At 47.5% G+C, this 18,956-nt stretch overlaps 1 protein-coding gene across 7 annotated transcripts in view; it reads left to right on the top strand.

Annotated features, from left to right (window-relative positions):
• Nucleotides 1-18,956, top strand: part of SMAD3 (SMAD family member 3) — a 376,021-nt gene that overhangs the window by 264,976 nt on the left and 92,089 nt on the right. For 3 of the 7 annotated variants that reach the window (XM_044980012.1, XM_044980010.1, XM_044980013.1), the window contains exons 3-4: nt 8,250-8,301; nt 12,207-12,373. The exons of 1 other annotated variant lie outside the window; for it this stretch is intronic. In XM_044980012.1, coding sequence (XP_044835947.1) covers nt 8,250-8,301; nt 12,207-12,373 — 219 coding nt within the window. The remainder of the gene's footprint in view (nt 1-8,249; nt 8,302-12,206; nt 12,374-18,956) is intronic. 3 more of the 7 variants (XM_044980014.1, XM_044980016.1, XM_044980015.1) reach the window with 1 other exon arrangement.

The following is an 18,956-nucleotide window of genomic DNA, read 5'->3' as shown; positions in this document are numbered from 1 at the left end:
GGAGATCCTGATGGTAATGGGGCAGATTCTATCCATTGAACGCCGATTTTGGGCCCGGGAAACAAGCACTGACTGGTGGGACCGCATTGTGTTGCAGGTGTGGGACGATTCCCAGTGGCTGCGAAACTTTCGCATGCGTAAGGGCACTTTCATGGAACTTTGTGACTTGCTTGCCCCTGCCCTGAAACGCCATAATACCAAGATGAGAGCAGCCCTCACAGTAGAGAAGCGAGTGGCGATAGCCCTGTGGAAGCTTGCAACGCCAGACAGCTAACCGGTCAGTCGGGAATCAATTTGGAGTTGGAAAATCTACTGTGGGGGCTGCTGTGATGCAAGTAGCCAAAGCAATCACTAAGCTGCTGCTACGAAAGGTTGTGGACTCTGGGAAACGTGCAGGCCATAGTGGATGGCTTTGCTGCAATGGGATTCCCTAACTGTGGGGGGGCGATAGATGGAACCCAAATCCCTATCTTGGCACCGCAGCACCAGGGCACCCAGTACATAAAACCGGAAGGGGTACTTTTCAATGGTGCTGCAAGCACTGGTGGATCATCAAGGGACGTTTCACAAACATCCACGCGGGATGGCCAGGGAGGGTTCATGACGCTCGCGTATTCAGAAGCACTACTCTGTTTAAACGGCTGCAGCAAGGGACTTACTTCCCAGACCAGAAAATAAACAGTTGGGGATGTTGAAATGCCTGTCGTTATCCTGGGGGACCCAGCCTACCCCTTGATGCCATGGCTCATGAAGCCATACACAGGCAGCCTGGACAGTGGTCAGGATCTGTTCAATTTACAGGCTGAGCAAGTGCAGAATGGTGGTGGAATGTGCATTTTGGCCGTTTAAAAGGCGCGCTGGCGCACATTACTGACTCGCTCAGACCTCAGCCAAACCAATGTCCCCTATGTTATTGCTGCTTGCTGTATTCTCCACAATCTCTGTGAGAGTACGGGGGAGACCTTTATGGCGGGGTGGGAGGCTGAGGCAAATCACCTGGCCGCTGATTACGCGCAGCCAGACACCAGGGAGATTAGAAGAGCACACCAGGAAGCGGTGCGCATCAGAGAAGCTTTGAAAAACGAGCTTCATCAATGGCCAGGGTACAGTGTGACATGCTGTGTTTGTTGATGAACACCAACCCCCTTGATTGACTCAGTCCCTGTAAGCAACTCCCCCTCCCCCTTCGAAGTACAGCTTACTTATGCAAATAAAGTCCACTCTCATTTAAAAAGCATGAATTCTTTATTGAGTCATTATAAATAGTGGGTGAGAAGTAAGGGTGTGCTTTGGGAGGAGGAAAGGAGGGATGGAGAAGGCCATTAAAAAAAAAATTCTGAGTAACGACATCCTTCTGGTTGGGCTGTCCACGGGGGTGGAGTGGGCGGGTGCACGGAGACCTCCCCCCACGCGTTCTTACACGTCTGGGTGAGGAGGCTAAGGAACATGGTGAGGGGGGAGGGTGGTTATACAGGGGCTGCAGCGGCACTCTGTGATCCTGCTGCCGTTCCTGAAGCTCCACAAGACGCCGGAGCATGTCAGTTTGATCACGCAGCAGCCCCAGAGTTGCATCCCGCCACCGCTGATCTTCCTGCCGCAACCGCTGATTTTCCTGCCGGTCTTCCTGCCGCCACCTCTCATCTCGGTTGTCCCTCCTGTCCTCACGTTCACTGGCCTCTTTCCTGTAATTTGAAACCACGTCCTTCCACTCATTCAGATGACCTCTTTCATTGCGTGTAACTTCCATAATATATCCGAGAACATCTCATCTCGCGTCTTCTTTTTCCTCCGCCTTATCTGTGCTAGCCTTTGGGATGGAGGAGGGACGCTTGAAAAATTTGCAGCTGCATGAGGGAGATAAATATTTAGAAAGATACATTTTTACAGAACAATGGTTATACTCTTTCACAGTGAAAAGCACTATTCACCTTACATAGCACATGTGATTTCCCTACAAGGTCGCATTTTTCATCTTAATAGTGCCTGCTTGCAGCTCTTGGGTTACAGATCTCAGGGACACAGGTCCAGGCATCAGGATTCAGCTTGCATGCGGCCATGGTAAGCCACTGTCTCAGTGATTTACCCCTCCCCCCCCAACGCATGGCTAATACCACGCTAGCTCCCTGCTAATCAACAACCTTCCCCCTCCCCCCCACCCACTGCTTGTCGGTAGCTTGGGGAAGATCGCCCTCGCCGGTGACCAAACAGAAAAGATCATCGGCATTTCACTCCTCCCCTCCACCCCCGCTTCGCTACGTGCAGGAAGTGTTTTTTTTTTAAGCTGCTGCATTCCACGAACCCAGTAGAAAAATGGCCACCCCCCTTACTTAAATTCCTGATTTCTAACCAGGTTATCCTGAACGATATCACTTTGCTGAGGATAACAGAACAAGATAAAGAGCGGATGCTTCTTGAATGCCAGCAGTCACCGGGATCATACGCCGCTATGCTTTGCCACGCAATGATACCTGATTACTTGCTACATGCATGGCATGGTAAAGTGTCCTACCATGGTGGGCGGAACAAGGATGCCTTGCCCAGAAACCTTCTGCAAAGGCTTCTGGAGTACCTACAGGAGCGCTTCATCGAGATGTCCCTGGAGGATTTCCTCTCAATCCCCGGACATGTTAACAAAACTTTTCTAAGTAACTATACTGTCTGCGAATGCGTCCCAAGTCCTCAGGGCAAATCAATCATTAAAAAAGGCTTGCTTAAAAAACACTGTTTGCTATTTGCAAAGGTACACTCACCAGAGGCTCCCTTCCATGGCGTCATTCTCTGGAATAGTTGCTTTGTGAGGGCTGGGAGCAGGGTAATTCCGTCAGGGTGATAAAAAAGCTCCTGGCTGCTGGGGGTCACGGAGTGCTGTGTGTGCTCTCTGCGAGGTCTTCCTCTTCTTCTTCCTCTTCATCTTCCCCGTCTGACATGGCAGAGATTACAACCCCCACCTCGGAATCCACGGTCAGGGGTGGGGTACTTGTGGCGCAGCCCCCACTAAAATTGCATGCAGGTCATCATAGAAGCGGCATGTTTTTCGACCTGCCCCGGACCTTTCCGTTTGCTTCTTTGGTTTTTCTGGTAGGCTTGTCTGAGCTCCTTAAACTTTCACTCTGCACTGCACGGAGTCCCTGCTGTGGCCTTTATACGACATAGCCTTAGAAATTCTTTCAAATACTTATAAATATCGTCTTATGGAACGCAGATATGTTATCACTGAATCATCTCACAATATAGCGATCAGATAAATTACATCCCGAGCGGTCCATACTGGGGCTCTTTTTCGATTCTCAGGAGACTGCATTGTTAACTGTGCTGATGAGCTGTGTGCGTGGTCACCTGTGATGATGAGCTCTCCACGCTGTCGAAGCAGGAAATGAATTTCAAAAGTTCGCGGGGATTTTCCTGTCTACCTGGCCAGTGCATCCGAGTTGAGAATGCTGTCCAGAGCGGTCAGTGGTGCACTGTGGGATAGCTCCCGGAGGCCAATACCGTCGATTGCGGCCACACTAACCCTATTCCGATATGTTAATACCGATATTAGCGCTACTCCTCTCGTCGGGCAGGAGTACAGAAACCGATTTAAAGAGCCATTAAAATCGATATAAGGTGCCTCCTAGTGTGGACGGCTGTGGCGTTAAATCAGTTTTAGGCTCCTAAAACCGATTTAAACGCCTAGTGTAGACCAGGCCTCTGTGCATCTGAACACCCAGTGACTTCAGCAGAAGTTTGAGGGTGACACGGAAGGCAGACTCAAGTTCTGCAAGCAGAGGCTAATGTATGTATGTCACTGTGAAAACCAGCCACGCAAAACGTAAACTTGTTACTATAGTGATAAAGTTGCAAAACAAATTTAAAAAATAGCAGTCAGTCAAATATATAGCTCAAAAATCCATCCATAAAACATAATGAAAGAACAGAGAACAAGACTAAATGTTGAAATTGTTACTTTTCATTGGTTTGTACAACAGTTTTTATGTTTATTCTGTACATTTTGGGGTATTTGTGTCTGTTTGCCCTTTGATGTGTGACCGCACAGAATGGAAGGAAGGTCACATAACCTGCATTTAAAAAGACAAAATAACCCATCCAGACTTATTTATTAATACATATCTATATATTTGAACCTGAATTATTGACTGACTTGGCTTAACAGTTGCTTTGGCACCATTAGAGTCTGTTATGTACATTAGTATTTGGTATTGGTTTGGTCCATAATACGGACACATTGATGGATAAATGAGGTTACAGCTTTGCATCTAATACAAGGGTGTGCGCAGCAGATGATTCTCCCTCCCGCCCTCCTCCCCCCAGCTAAATTAGTTTAAAGCTAGTCCATAGTTTGGAAAAAGACTGGAAAATGCTACTTTCAAAGGCTTTTATTTGAAATGCCTGTGCTCTATTGTAGCACACGTTGCTCACTGTGTCCCGATGTAGCCTCTCACTTCAGCATACGCTTTTCTAAGTTGGGGGCCTATGAAAGATAATTTGAGTAAACTTTGATTTAACTAATGTGGACTAAGTATGAAGACCTATATTACTTGTGCACCACTTCTACTAAAATTTGTAAAGAACCTCACAGCCAAGCTCAAGTAGATGCTCAGCGTTGTGAGATTATTTTTTTTTCATGGAGAACTGCATACGCTGAATTTAAGGGACACCACCATTTTGAACTCTAGTCAATTTAAAAAACATAAAATAAAAAGTATTTCAGATACTACATCTTCTCCTAGCACACTCTGTCAATTGTTGCGGTTTTACAATTACTTTTGCATGTGTTTTTAAACATTTTTCTCTACCCTGTTATTGTGTGAAAGACCCATGCAAATGACAGAGAAATGACTAATGGACTACATAGGGGAGGCAGTGAAAGTGTCTATACACAAAGTGCTGCATATGCACATAGCACACAGACTGGGGGGAGAAGGGGCAGGAGGTGGAACAATTTTTTTTCATTTCTTTCACTTATAGTAATGTTAGTTGTAACAAGAGAAAGTAAAAATTTCAAATAAACGTGTGCTTTTTGTGCTCATAGTGTGCCTTGAAATATATTGCTGAATTAAGACATATATATTAATGCACAGTACAACTGACTTCCAACAAAGCAGCTTTTGTTTGGACACATATATATTCCTCATACCTTGAAAGGAATAATAGTGTAGAACCTTGAAATAGCTAGTCTTTGCTGTGAGTTGTATGTTTCATAGCACAGAAATAGTTAAATCAGAATATCCTTGCTTTTCTCAATTTGTGTCTGACTCACCCCGTAGGCTTGTTTTGCATGTCTGATAGTACTGTATGTATATAAATGCTATACTGTAGATGGTATGTATATTATTTTAACCATGGAAAGCTCCCACACCTTCCCCTGTGCGTAATATTTTGCTTGACAGAGATTGAAAGATAAAGGTCATTGCTCTTATTTACAAGTTAACATTCTAATATAGCCTCATTCAAAAGCACGCACAAACACTACCAAACCACTTGCCTTTCTTCGCCTGTCTATCTTCCCTCTCTATGCTAACATTTCCCAATGGCCCACCGTAGCTCCCATGAAAAATTCATACTTCTCACCAGTGTGCTCTGCCTTTCCCAGAGACCAGGTATCTCTTTATCTCACCATTACATGGGTGTCCTCACTCATACACAGATGGATTTCTTGCCTCCCAACTGCTCAGTCCTAGAATTACCAGTGGCCACCCAGAGGTCCTAAAAATAATATCAAAATTGCCATCTGGTACAGCATACCCAATTATTCCTCCTTTGGTCATGTCCTACCACTTCATCCAGTCATTTATCCAGCCATGACGCTGAACATGTCACCCCCACTATCCAATGAATGACTCTAGCTGGACAGAACCACCTTCGGCAATCGATTGCAATATACTGTCATGGTTAACCACATCACTCTTGGTGAACTTCACAAAGATACCCACTTCCCTTTTAATTGTCCTTCTGCTCTGTTACACAGCAAAGTTTCTGTGTATGAATAAGTACCTAGATGAATATTATATGCAGGGCTGCTGCAAGGATATTTTGCACCCTAGGCGAAATTTGCACCTTGTGGTCCCCCTCCCCCTCCTCCTCCCCTCCCCCCGGAGCATAAAGTAATATGCAAAATCATATTTAATGCAATATTAACGTTGCAAGCTTAAAATATACAAAGACCATTACATTAATAACATAAGGTTTCAGAACAAAAAATTCATCTCATTTTAAATTACTTTTTAGTGAGAAGGAAAAAATCTGTTTTGGTTTTTCCTGGGGGAAAAAACAAACAGCAAATGATAGTTCCAGATCGTACCAATCTTATAAACAAGAAGTTAAATAATTAATTGCCCAAAGAGTGATCCAAAATACCACATGTGAGCAAGTGACCATTTCACAATGGAAAATTTACTAGTAATTTTTCTTGACTTTTATTTCAGTTAGCAATTTAATTAATATACTTTTTTCCTGGGGTGGGAGGCAGCATCCAAGGAAATAAACAGTCAAACAAGAATAGAAATAAAACAAAACAAAATGGGGGAATAATTAAACAGCAGAACAGGAGCACCTCAGGGGACAGCCAGTGCCAGGGCGATGAAGGCTGCAGAGCACCCGAGGGAGCCCTACAGAATCTTTCCTGTAAGAAAGGCCAGGCTGGGGAGCCAGACATGCCACCAGCGCCCCCCACACACGTGTGAAGTCTGACCCGAGCTGTTGAAGCCAGCCCCCTCTGGCTCCATGGGGCAGGGACCTCGCTCCCTGCAGCGTCTTTCTGTCTCCCAACGCCAAAACCCGGTCCCCCCTTCCCTCCGGCTCCCTGCTGAGACCCAGCCTCGGCCCTCACGCCTGGACTCCTGGTGCGTGAGCAAGCGCCCTGCCCTGACCTGGCTGGGGCGCGGACCGAGATGCCCCCAGCAGGACAAGCCACCTTTAGTCTCCTGAGTCGAGCCAGCCCGCCCCTCCTGGCCGTGCGGGGAGGAACCCACTGTCTCCTCCCCCTGCCCTGCACGCTACGCGCCAAGCAGAGCGGAAGCAGCAGCAGGTGGGGGTGAGAGGCACTCTCAAATCTTGGCGCCCTAGGCGGCTACCTAGTTCTCCTAGTGGTTACACCAGCCCTGATTATATGCAGTGTTGTTGTAGCCATGTTGGTCACAGGATATTAGAGAGACAAGGTGGGTGTGCTGACTATATATGCTAAACTATCTGTTCAGACCTGTGTTTAGCTGTGACACTTTGAATACCTTTCCCAGAGTTGAAGAAGAGCTCTGTGTAAGCTCGAAAGTTTGTCTCACCACCAGAGGTTGATCCAGTAAAAGATATTACCTCACCCACCTTATCTTGATGGATAAATGAGATTACAGCTTTGCATCTAATACAAGGGTATGCGCAGATAGGCATTAGATAACCAGAAAGAAAGTAGACTTAATGTTTCAATAGCTGGATGCAGCAGAAAGGGGGAGGGAGACAGTAAGAGCAGAGCTGTATCAGTCCCTGATTCCCTCCCTTGCCCCAAGCACAGTTTAGTGCATCCTGGGGGCTGCTCCAACATGCACCTGCTGTCCTCAAAGAACCATCTGCCAGCTGTGCATAGTCAGAGCACTGCATGCTCCAGCCATGTATCTTCCCTGTCCTGGCATGTCCATGGCACTTGGTAGCTGGGAAAGTGCTCGGGAACTAGCTGACCTAGCTCTGTGCCTGCTTGGAACTCCTGCACTCAGGGATTTCCCTACATCCCCCCTGAATTCCCCCATCCCCACCCCCAGTGGTCAACTAGTTACATGCAATGTTGCCAGTTTAGTCCTTTTGAACTCCCCTGCTAATTTAAATCCCTGGGGAAATCCCTCCCCCAACTCCCTTTTTACTACCTTAGTGGTACAAAGGGAACAGAGAATTTGTTCCTTGATCTTGAAAGCAGCCAAAAGCCATTCTGGGGAGAGAGAGAGTGCTGAAGAGGAGCTATTTTTTTCTCATAATACCAGTTAATTTAATATTGTTGCTGACACTCAAAGCCCAATCTAAAACTTTTAGAAGGTAAAGTTTAAACCCCATTCCTATCAATTTAATAGGCCTTATTAATTAACCAGCTGTGCAAAGATTTGTAGTAGGACTGTCAATATTTTAATCTGTTGTTAAAAGGTTAAGAAATGCATATTATCCATGAAAATATTATTGCTTATTTTAGGTATTTTCAAATACATAAATCATGGAGAGTTAGAACTTTTACCATGTTGTAAGACTTTGCACTACATATCTTTACATTTCAGTACGAACACAATCCAGTGGATGATGCCTCTGCACCCGTACTGTGTTACAGAGGTATGAATACAAGATATAAGATATATTTTAAAAGGTGAAGACAATTGTTATATTACTATACAAGACTTGTACTTCTTCAGCCTAGAGAGAGCCTCTAAGACATCAAACATTTTATAAACCAGAAAAGATATCCAGACCATGTAAAATTGGGACGATCCCGTCATTTTCCTGTCTGTTAATTTTTCCATTAACACTCTGAAATACTGAAAGAAATACTGTCTAGGGGTTCAGAGAGACATTTTTCTTAAGATAGCTCTTTTTGACAGGTAAACCCAGAAATAACACAAGCGGTCCTATAAAATCTTAATATTCATCATCTTAAAAATTAATTCTACATCTTGTGACAAAATACTTTTCCTTTTCGGGTGTGCTGACCACAGTGCTGGTGAAGTTCAGGTTATGGTTCACTGATTTCAGTGGATCTACTCCTGATTTACACCAGAATAAGCAAGATTGGAATTTGGCCCAATCTGTCTAGTGGTAAAAAAAAACAAAACAAAAAAACACCACCAACGAGCAGGAAAGCTGGCTACCTACTGATGTTTTTGGGTGCCTTAATTTTAAGGTGACAATCTGTAAAAATTTTCATTTTTAAAGGCGTTGAGCAACCACAACTCCAAATTGAATCCTACAGCGCTACACTACGAACTTACATCGGTACAACTATGTCACTCAGGTGTTTTCCACACCCCTGAGCGATGCAGTTATACTGACTGAACTCCCAAATTAGACATGCTATGTTGACGGGAGGGCTTCTGTCACCATAGGTAGTGTCCTCACTAAGCGCTACAGAGGTGCAGCTGCACCAAGCGCTGTAAGTGTAGACAAGCATGATGCCAAGAAGACTTACAGGTGCTCAGCACCTCTGCACTCAAGATGTCTCAAGTTGGTCAGCCAAAAACTGGGTCACTAAATCAGGGCTACTTTCTGAAATATTGGCCTGGATGAGCACCCAACATTTGAGGCACTTGAATGTAAGAGAATGCACGTTGGTGTAGTGTCTCAACTGTGCCATTTGTGTCTGATTTAGAGCAATAGATAATGGGAGACTAGCAAAGGGAGTGGCAAGGTGGGCGAGTGGAATACCAAATTAGCTAGCTACATCGAGGTAAAATTACACTGCCTTGTTGCCACCAGGACTTCTCAGTGTAAAAACAAGTCTTTTTTATAGTGAAGACATAGCTTCATCCGGGGCCTATCTATTTAGGTTCTGGCATGCAACACTCTAGTTTCCAGTTCCTGTGTCTCTTCTTTTGGCCATGAGGGACTGCCATTTGTATCAGTTTATTTTTTGCAGCACGAGTTTCAATGACATTTTAACCCCACAGATCATTCTTAGTGTAGATTTTTAACACAGTTTTGCCTAACTCTCCTACACTCAGACAGCTCCCACAGTGGGGGATTGGGGAACCACCCCCAGCAGTGGGGGTGTGTGTGTAACCTTTACTGAGAGGAGTTCCCCCCCTTTCACTCTCTGTAGAGTCTGCCTCTTTAGGGGGTGGTTCATGGGGAGGAAGTCCCCCTTTGCACTCTGTGGGGATATATGAGGGGGCCAGGAGAGGAAGGTCAATTGTTACCCTTTCTAGAGTATGCGGGTGGGGGAGTGAGGGGAGGTCATCCACCCTTTCCTATGCTCTGAAGCTGGCAGGTAATTAGCTGAGAGGAGGTCTCCCCACACTGTGTGTGTACGTGTGTAATTGAGACGAGATCCCCCTTCCATGCAGTTGGGTTTACTGTGGGAGTTTTTTGGGGGTGGTGGTTCATAGAGTGGAGTTCCCCCTTCTACTCCCTGGGCATTGTGATTAATGGAGAGGACCCCTGACTTCCACTCCGTGGGTTCACTGTGTGTATGGGGAGGGGGTCACTGAGGGGACTCCCCTCCCTGGCTTGCTGTGTGTATGGGGGGTCATTGAGGGGAACCCTCCTCTACTTGCTGTGCGTATGGGGAGTCCCTGGGGGGAGCCTCTTCCCATGCTGTGTGTATGGGGGGGTCACTGAGGGGAGCCCCCTCTCTACTCACTGGGTGTGTGGGAGTCACTGAGGCGAGCCCCCTGCCCTGCCTGGCTGTATGGGGGGAGGGTGTCACAGGGAGTGAGGGGAGCCCCCCATGTTCCCCGGGCTTGCTGTGTGTATGGGGCGGTCACTGAGGGGAGCCCCCTACATTCCTTGGGCTCGCTGTGTGTATGGGGGAGTCATAGGGAGTGAGAATCCCCCTAGGTTCCCCAGGCTCGCCGTGTGCATGGGGGGGGGTCACAGGGAGTGAGGAGAATGCCCCTAGGTTCCCCAGGCTTGCCATGTGCACAGGGAGGGGGTCACAGGCAGTGAGGGGAGCCCCCCTACATTCCCCAGGCTCACGGTGTGCACGGGGGGGTCACAGGGAGTGAGGGGAGCCCCCCACATTCCCCAGGCTCACGGTGTGCATGGGGGGGTCACAGGGAGTGAGGGGAGCCCCCCACATTCCCCAGGCTCACTGTGTATGGGGGGGTCACAGGGAGTGAGGGGAGTCCCCCCATGTTCCCCAGGCTCGCGGTGTGTATGGGATGGGTCACAGGGAGTGAGGAGAAACCACCCCCCCACGTTCCCTGGGCTCGCCATGTGTATGGGGGGCATTACAGGGAGTGAGGGGAGCCCCCCATGTTCCCCAGGCTCACGGTGTGCATGGGGGGGGGTTACAGGGAGTAAGGGGAGCCCCCCTACGTGCCCAGGGCTCGCGGTGTGTATGGGGGGGCTAAAGGGAGTAAGGGGAGCCCCCCTACGTTCCCGGGGCTTGCGGTGTGTATGGGGGGGGTCACGGAGTGAGGGGAGCCACCCACGTTCCCTGGGCTCGCGGTGTGCATGGGGGGGTCACAGGGAGTGAGGGGAGCCCCTGCACGTTCCCGGGGCTCGCGGTGTGTATGGGGGGTCACAGGGAGTGAGGGGAACCCCCCCACGTTCCCCGGGCTCGCGGTGTGCGGGGGGGGGTCACAGAGAGTGAGGAGCCCCCCCGCGCTCGCGGTGTGCAGGGGGGTCATAAGGAGTGAGGGGAACCCCCCCACATTCCCGGGGCTCGCGGTGTGCATGGGGGGGTCACAGGGAGTGAGGGGAGCCACCCACGTTCCCCGGGCTCGCGGTGTGCATGGGGGGGTCACAGGGAGTGAGGGGAGCCCCCACACGTTCCCGGGGCTCGCGGTGTGTATGGGGGGTCACAGGGAGTGAGAGGAGCCACCCCACGTTCCCGGGGCTCGCGGTGTGCAGGGGGGGGTCACAGGGAGTGAGAGGAGCCCCCCGCGCTCGCGGTGTGCAGGGGGGGTCACAAGGAGTGAGGGGAACCCCCCCACGTTCCCCGGCCTCGCGGTGTGCAGGGGGGGGCACTGAGGGAAGCCCCCCCTCGGCTCTCGGGGGCTCCCGTGTGCTGGGTCGCTGCCGGGCCGGGGGCGGCGCTGGCCGCCAGTTGTTCCCCTCCCCTCGGCAGCGCGAGCCAGCGCGTTGGGGCGGGCGGGGGTGGGAGCCGGGCCGGGGCGGCCGGGCGGCGATTTGCGTGCAAGGCAGACTGGGAATGAGCGGGAGCGGCCGCCTCTCCGCACACGCAGAGCGGGGGTGGGGGCCGGAGGAGTCTCCGCCTCAGGGGAACGCGGGAGAAGTCGGGGCAAAGTTTGCCGCCGCCAGCCAGGGCTGCTGAGGGCGCCGCGGGGCCGGGCTACGAGCGAAGCCAGGCGCCAGGCTCCGGCCCTGTGCGCTGCTGCCCGGCGGGGGTGGGCGAGCCCGGCGGGCCGCCGCCAAGTTGCGCGGGGTCTCGGGCGGGCTCGGAGCGAGGGGCCGCCCGCGGCGGGAGGCGGCAGCGGCTGGGTGGGGCGCTGCCTCCCGGAGCGCCGGGCAGGGGAGCCAGCATGTCCTCCATCCTGCCGTTCACTCCCCCCATCGTCAAGCGGCTCCTGGGCTGGAAGAAAGGGGAGCAGAACGGGCAGGAGGAGAAATGGTGCGAGAAGGCGGTGAAGAGCCTGGTGAAGAAGCTGAAGAAGACGGGGCAGCTGGACGAGCTGGAGAAGGCGATCACCACGCAGAACATCAACACCAAGTGCATCACCATCCCCAGGTAGGGAGAGGGCACCCGGGGGGGGGCAGCCCCCCAGCCGCAGGCCCCCTCCGCGCACACAGACCGAGCGGGGCACCGCGGGGAGAAGGGTGGCACTCACCCCCCAGGCAAAATCAGGGGCGCCACAGGGAGACACGTGTACACCGAACGGGGGGTGGGGGGGAGGCACAAAGGGAGACCTGCACGGGCTGCTGGGCACAACATGTGGGAATAGGCACCTTCGTGCACACGTGGGGCTCCATGCAGAGACACCTGTGTACGCTGAGGGGGGCATGCACAGATCAGGCATGGGTAAGATATGTTTGCCCACAGCCAGAGAGACCTACATCCATACACAATCATGGGTGTCCTTGCAGAAGCATGTATTCGCACACAGAGGTAAGGAATGGACCCCCACAGCAGACATGCATAAACACATGGGCACCCACATAACTAGGTGCATTCTCTTTTATACTCACACATCCCAGCACACTGAGATGTGAATAACTGTATGTACATCCATTTGCACATGCATGTCTGAGACACACGTATTTGTAAATAAATGCAGACAGACGCATGCACCCACACAAGTTTGTGTGCATGTTCTAGACGTTAAGCATACACCTAAGGTACTTTGAAAAGCAATACTATTACAGTTTTGTGTTGGAGGATTTTTGCTTTTCTCTCCAGTCAACTGCAATAGAAGTTTGGTTTTGTATTCCTTTCTTACAAACTACTGCAGAATACTTCTTCTATTTAAAATTAAGAGGTCACAGAATTGAATTACAATCTGTTAACAGAGAAGACAAATTAAGAAGGGAACGCAAGAAAGGAAAATGTTTTCACCTAAAATTTGAAAAAAGATGGAAGTATTCTGAATTAGTTATAGTAATTGGTGATATTCTCAATTTCATAGCCAAAAGTTTCACGCTGCTTTCTGTTACTGAATGAGAGAAATTCGTTTGTTTAGATTTCTTGCTCTGTTCAGTCGGACATGTCCCTGAAGAAGTGATTTAGGACCCTTGGATATTGTTTCCAGAGTAGGTGGTTGTAAACCCCCCCAAAAAACAAACAAACAAACTACACAACCAGGGAACGCAATTTGCACAGCTAAATGGGATTGCTGTTTGGGGCAGGAGACATGTACATTGAATAACTGATTTTTTTTCCATGTAGATTAATTCTTTATGCAGTATTTTAGGATTGATTCAGTATAATTGCACATTGGACTCATCATAATGCACAGGAGAGGACAAGTATTTAAATGATTACATATGTTTGATTATCTTTGAGGAAATCAAATCACTAAGAACATTTCATCGCTGAAATTTTGTTGATTTCTGTAAGCTCATTCAGATATCTGGCATTTTTAGTTTATTGTTTTTTGGAATAATACAGCATTGCTTTTTAAACAGATGTTAAAGTTCATCGAGAACAGTTCAATGCTGTATAATTGTATGCTTCTGTGTGTTGATTCTCTCTCTTATATGTGCGCATGCACCCATATACTCTTGGTTGTCAGAATTATTTAATATGCAGTGGCTAGTACTCACAAAGCCGCATCAGTTGTATGAACCACTGAAACAAGTAGTTTTAAAATGTTATGTAGAATTGGAACTCTTCTCTCCCCCCCCCCCCCCCGAAGAATACCTCCAAGCCCACCAAATACAATTTTTCAAGATTGTTCGATATCTGCTCAGCTCTTCTCTACTGAATGATACTAGGTTAGAGTTGAGTGTAAATTCAGAATGACTCCACTGAAGTCTGTGAGACTACTCTGGGTTCTCTGTCCTTAAGCCTATATTTTGAAACTCATGGTAACCATCGGAAGCTCTTCCCTGAAGTATTTGCTTACCTTAACCCCAAAAGTTCTGCTACTTACGTGACTTGCTGTGCCTGTTGGGTTTCTGGTTTTAGTAAGGACTGACCAGTGCAGAACTGGGAGAGGAATCACCTGAAATTTACATCATTAAAAGCACAGATGTTTGGGAAGAATTGGGACTCATTTTCTGATATATTGTAATTCCAGGGAAACAAATAGGGATAGGGTGGGTGGGCAAACTTGTTTCAATTATTTCTGCAAGAAGGGAGTTTAAAATTAAGCATCAGCAAAAACAGTAAACATCACAAGCCATCAACATTACATGAGAACATTCTAGCTAATGCTAAGCATGCAGAGGCTAAAGCTTATTTATATCTTACAGTTCTTCAAATTAACTTTCACCTGCTAAAATGAGTCCCCCAGCAGCCATTACAATCATTTATGTATGCTGACACAAGGCCCAGGCCTTAATCCTTGAAAGCAAAGGGAGTTTTGCCTGAGTAAGCCTGGTAGCATTTACCTCTTTCAGCAATAGTTAATAGCTAATACAAAAGATTAACCTGCCCCTTTAGGTTCTTTTACAATATGTTCTAGAATAATAATAAACCCCATAATCAGGTTGGCCTGTGCTGGGCACTGTACAGACACTGTACCTAGTAAGAGAGAGTCGCTGCCTGGAAGAGGTTACAATGTAAATAGTCAAGGGATGGAGAGGAAATGGCAGTATAGAGAGGTGAAATGACTTGCCCAAAGTTACATAGAAGGTCAGTATGTAGTGGTGGTGTGGCTGTGTTGGTCCCAGGATATTAGAGAGACAAGGTGAGGTAATATCTTTTATTGGACCAATTGTTGGTGAGAGGGACAAGCTTTCGAGATTACACAGAGCTCTTCTTCAGGTCTGGGAAACTAAATATAAGGTCAATGACAGAACTAGAATTATAATCCAAGTCTCCCGAATCCCAGTCCAATGCCTTATCGACTTGAGCACACCGCCTGTACTAAAATATAATTGGAGAAGACTGCCAGGCCATTTGTCTCTAATCTTCAGAAGGCAGCTTCTCTGAGTATTTTCATTATAAATAATTTTGGATAGATTATTTCACTAGTTTGGAAAACAAATACTTTGGGAATAAAAGGGAGAACAACTGTTAGAGGTTACATCACACCATGCATTGGTTATAGTGCATCAGTGAACCATATTCCATTGGAGCTAATACAGGGATGAATCTGGCCCAGTGAGAATAGGTTTAGTCCAAAATTAGCTGTCATAACCATGACATGAAACAAAGTTCCAGGCTGAAGATTGCTTGGGGCCTTCAGAAATGCTGCTCTTGGGAACTCTGAGCAGATGAATTATCAACTGCAAATTCCTGATCCCAGTTGATATTAGCCTAGCACTTTGGCTGTAGTGACTGTGCAGTTTTTTAGAAAAAACACTTTGAGCCAGATTTGTTAAGGGTGCAATACCAAGAAGCTAGAGAATCCAATTAATCGCTAGTGTATCTTTTTATTTTAAGCTTGTGTGCTGTCTGTGTCTTTGTCCATGTCCTGAGGAAAAGCTCTGTGTAGCTCGAAAGCTTCTCTCTCACCAACAGATGTTGGTCCAATAAAATATATTACCTCGCCCACCGTGTCTATCTAATATCCTGGGACTCACACAATGACTGTTATTGTGTGCCTACTAAATTAACTACACCTTTACAGCTTGTCATTTGCTGGTTGTTGGCTGGCATGGATTATTCTCAAAGAGATCTATCTTTAATATGATAGCTCTGGTGAAAGAATCTGTGGTAGCAGGAAGAGGGCTGGAGAGACCATTGCAGGGTTGAGAGAGAGTGTGTGGAACAGGCATTCAGTTCAGCCTTAAGAATCTTAAGAAGTGATCTCAGGCCACTCATGTACAGGTCCACTATCTCCTTGGCCTGCTAGTGCTTTCTCCCATCCTCACCTGGCTCCCTTGCAGAATAGGTTATTTAAAGGGGCTTTGTCCAACCTTCTCCCAGTGGCCACTACCCTTTGAGTCCTTCCTCCTCCAAAGGGGAGTTTCCACAGCATGAAGGGGGCTCTGCTTGAGAATATTAATTTTCAAGTGGATTCCCAGTGACATGGCTGGGGAACAATGTACATAACTCTCCAGGCCCTTGGTCATCTCCTACATTTGAATCCCCAACCACAGAGGTCTTCAGTCAGGCTGAAAAAGGGGGAAGGTGTTATGTGGGTGACCTTCTGCATGCAGAGGTGGAAATCTGTGCATTAATAATCAGATATGGTCACACAAAGCATGCCCTGGCTCTCCATTCACTTAACCCTACGCACATTAGGCTTTCCCTCTCAAACGCTCCCCTTCTCCCCCCCACCCACCTGCTTCAGCACTGACATCTAGCATGGCTTCAGATGTGTTAGCCTGCATCTTAATGAGCATTAAGAAGGCTTTTCATTCATGTTAAACTGACATTCTTCAAAAACATGCCCCTTTTGCCAGAACATAACTTAGTGGTAGCTTCTTGTGATAGTTTTGCAAATGTCTGGTGTAGAATGGGCATTCGTGTCCTTTTGACTTCTCCAAAGTTGTATGCTACTGGAATACCTTCCTTGAACACAGATGTGTTCAAGGTTATGATGTTGCTGCTTTGCTCTGAAAATAGGTTTGAATCTGTCCTTCCTACCTGCCACCAGTTGGCATCGCATTTTCAAATTCTTGGTGGCTGTAAGTATCGCTCTCTGAAATCAAAGAGTGTTGGTGGGGAATCGGATGGCATACAACTACCCTTGCTGTACCCTCTGCAGAATGCAAAAGTGTCAACTTAAACTTCATCCTCGGGGAGAAGAGTAACAAGTTCATGAGTCTGTTCCTGAACCTGTGATCTGCCCTGGAATGGATTGCATTGTTTGTGCACATGCCAAGCATTTCAACACTCAGCCCTAGACACAAAAGGAGTTAGGGTGAATTGTAAGCATTTAATTCTTAAAATTACTAAATATGAGTGTACTGTGGAAATCTGCAATTTGTGGCAGATACTGATTAATTACTAGGAGTCATACAGTATAGACATTTGTCTGTATGAGAGGAGACAATAAATGCCTTACTGTTACAAGAGTATTATTCATCGTGCACGCATGGGTAAAACATAAGATCTTTCCAGTGTTGTGGCCTTTTTTACAGTGTATTTTTCTGTGCCTGTTTTCTTTTTTGATATTTCTATTTAACAATGCAAGTGGTTTTCACAATAGCCAAGATTCCTCTATGTAAAGAATAAATTCCTTTAAACTGTAGAGAGACAGCGTGCGTCAGGTAATCTTTTATTGAACCAACTCCCGTTGGTGAAAGAGGCAAGCTTTAAGTTAAGTTTTGTTAATTAAAATATATTTGGGAAGAGAGGATGAGTGTGAGTTCTTATAGAACTCATCTGATATAAGGCTAGAGCAGGGGTTCTCAAACTGGGGGTTGGGACCCATCAGGGGGTCATGAGGTTACTACATGGGTGGGTCGCGAGCTGTCAGCCTCCACCCTAAACCCCGCTTTGCATCCAGCATTTACAATGGTGTTAAATATATTTTAAAAAGTGTTTTTAATTTATAAGGGGGGGTCGCACTCAGAGGCTTGCTATGTGAAAGGGGTCACCAGTACAAAAGTTTGAGAACCACTGGGCTAGAGTGTAATGACTGAGTTGGAAACTCTGGATATTTTTTCTTTTGGAAAGAAATGGAACAAAATAAGGGCAGGTCTACAAACTTTTGCTGATGCAAGTTACATTGGCATAAAGCTGCTGCAGTTAGTGTATTACTTATGTGCATGCATACTTGGCTCCCTGTGCTGGTGCTGCGCTTACTCACCAGGAATGCTTGTGTCAATGCACAGTGCAGCGCACCACAGATAAGTATCCCAGTGTGAAACACGCCACCATCCAGCATGATGTCTTTTGGGAAGTTTTGGCAATGCACAGTGGGGCAGAAATGAGTCATGCAGGCGGGGACTTGGAGCAACTTCCCATCATGCAATTTTCTCCATTCCCTAATGTTATCTATATCCCATAATTTTTGCACCTTTTTTAAAAATCCCACGAACCCCTCATGGCTCTCCTTTCTATCAGCATCTCTGAAAGAAGCATGAAGCCTACACAGCTCTGCGCTATTGTCCTGCGTGTTCCAAGTATAGGACGCACGATCCTCTGGTATTTGCAGAGCTGCAAGAAGAACCAAATCAGTGGGGAACCTGATGATTTTGTGTAGGACAGAATGCTGTGGGATGTAGCAAGAACTAATTCAAAGTTGGTGGTGGCATTCACGGAGCAGCATTCACGATGGAGTGATGTTTGAGCCCAAGAAATGAGCACTGCCTGGTGGCATTGCATTGTAATGCAGGCTTGGTATGGTGAGCAATGGCTGCATAGCTTTGGATACGCAAGGCCACATTTGTGGATCTGTGTGCTGAACTAGCCACAGCTCTGATTTTCCTAGTGCAGGGACACCAGCGTAGCGTGAGAGCTGCACTGACAAGAGAAGCGAGTGGTGATCGCACAGTGGAAACTTACAATGCTGTCAGTGGGAAACCATTTTGGAGTTGGAAAATTCACTGTAGGGGCCACTGTCATGCAAGTGTCTAGGGCCATTAACTGTCTCTGGCTATGCAGGACTGTGACTCTCAGCAATATGCAGGACATAATGGATGGATTTGCAGCAGTGGGGTTCCCGAACTGCAGTGGGGCAATAGATGAAAATTATATGCCTATTTTGGCACCATACCACCTTGCCATAGAGTACATCAACAGAAAGGGCTACTTT

The sequence above is a fragment of the Mauremys mutica genome, chromosome 11, assembly GCF_020497125.1.
Source record: "Mauremys mutica isolate MM-2020 ecotype Southern chromosome 11, ASM2049712v1, whole genome shotgun sequence".
Classification (NCBI taxonomy): Eukaryota; Metazoa; Chordata; order Testudines; family Geoemydidae; genus Mauremys; species Mauremys mutica.
This window is presented reverse-complemented; position numbering and strand designations above follow the sequence as displayed.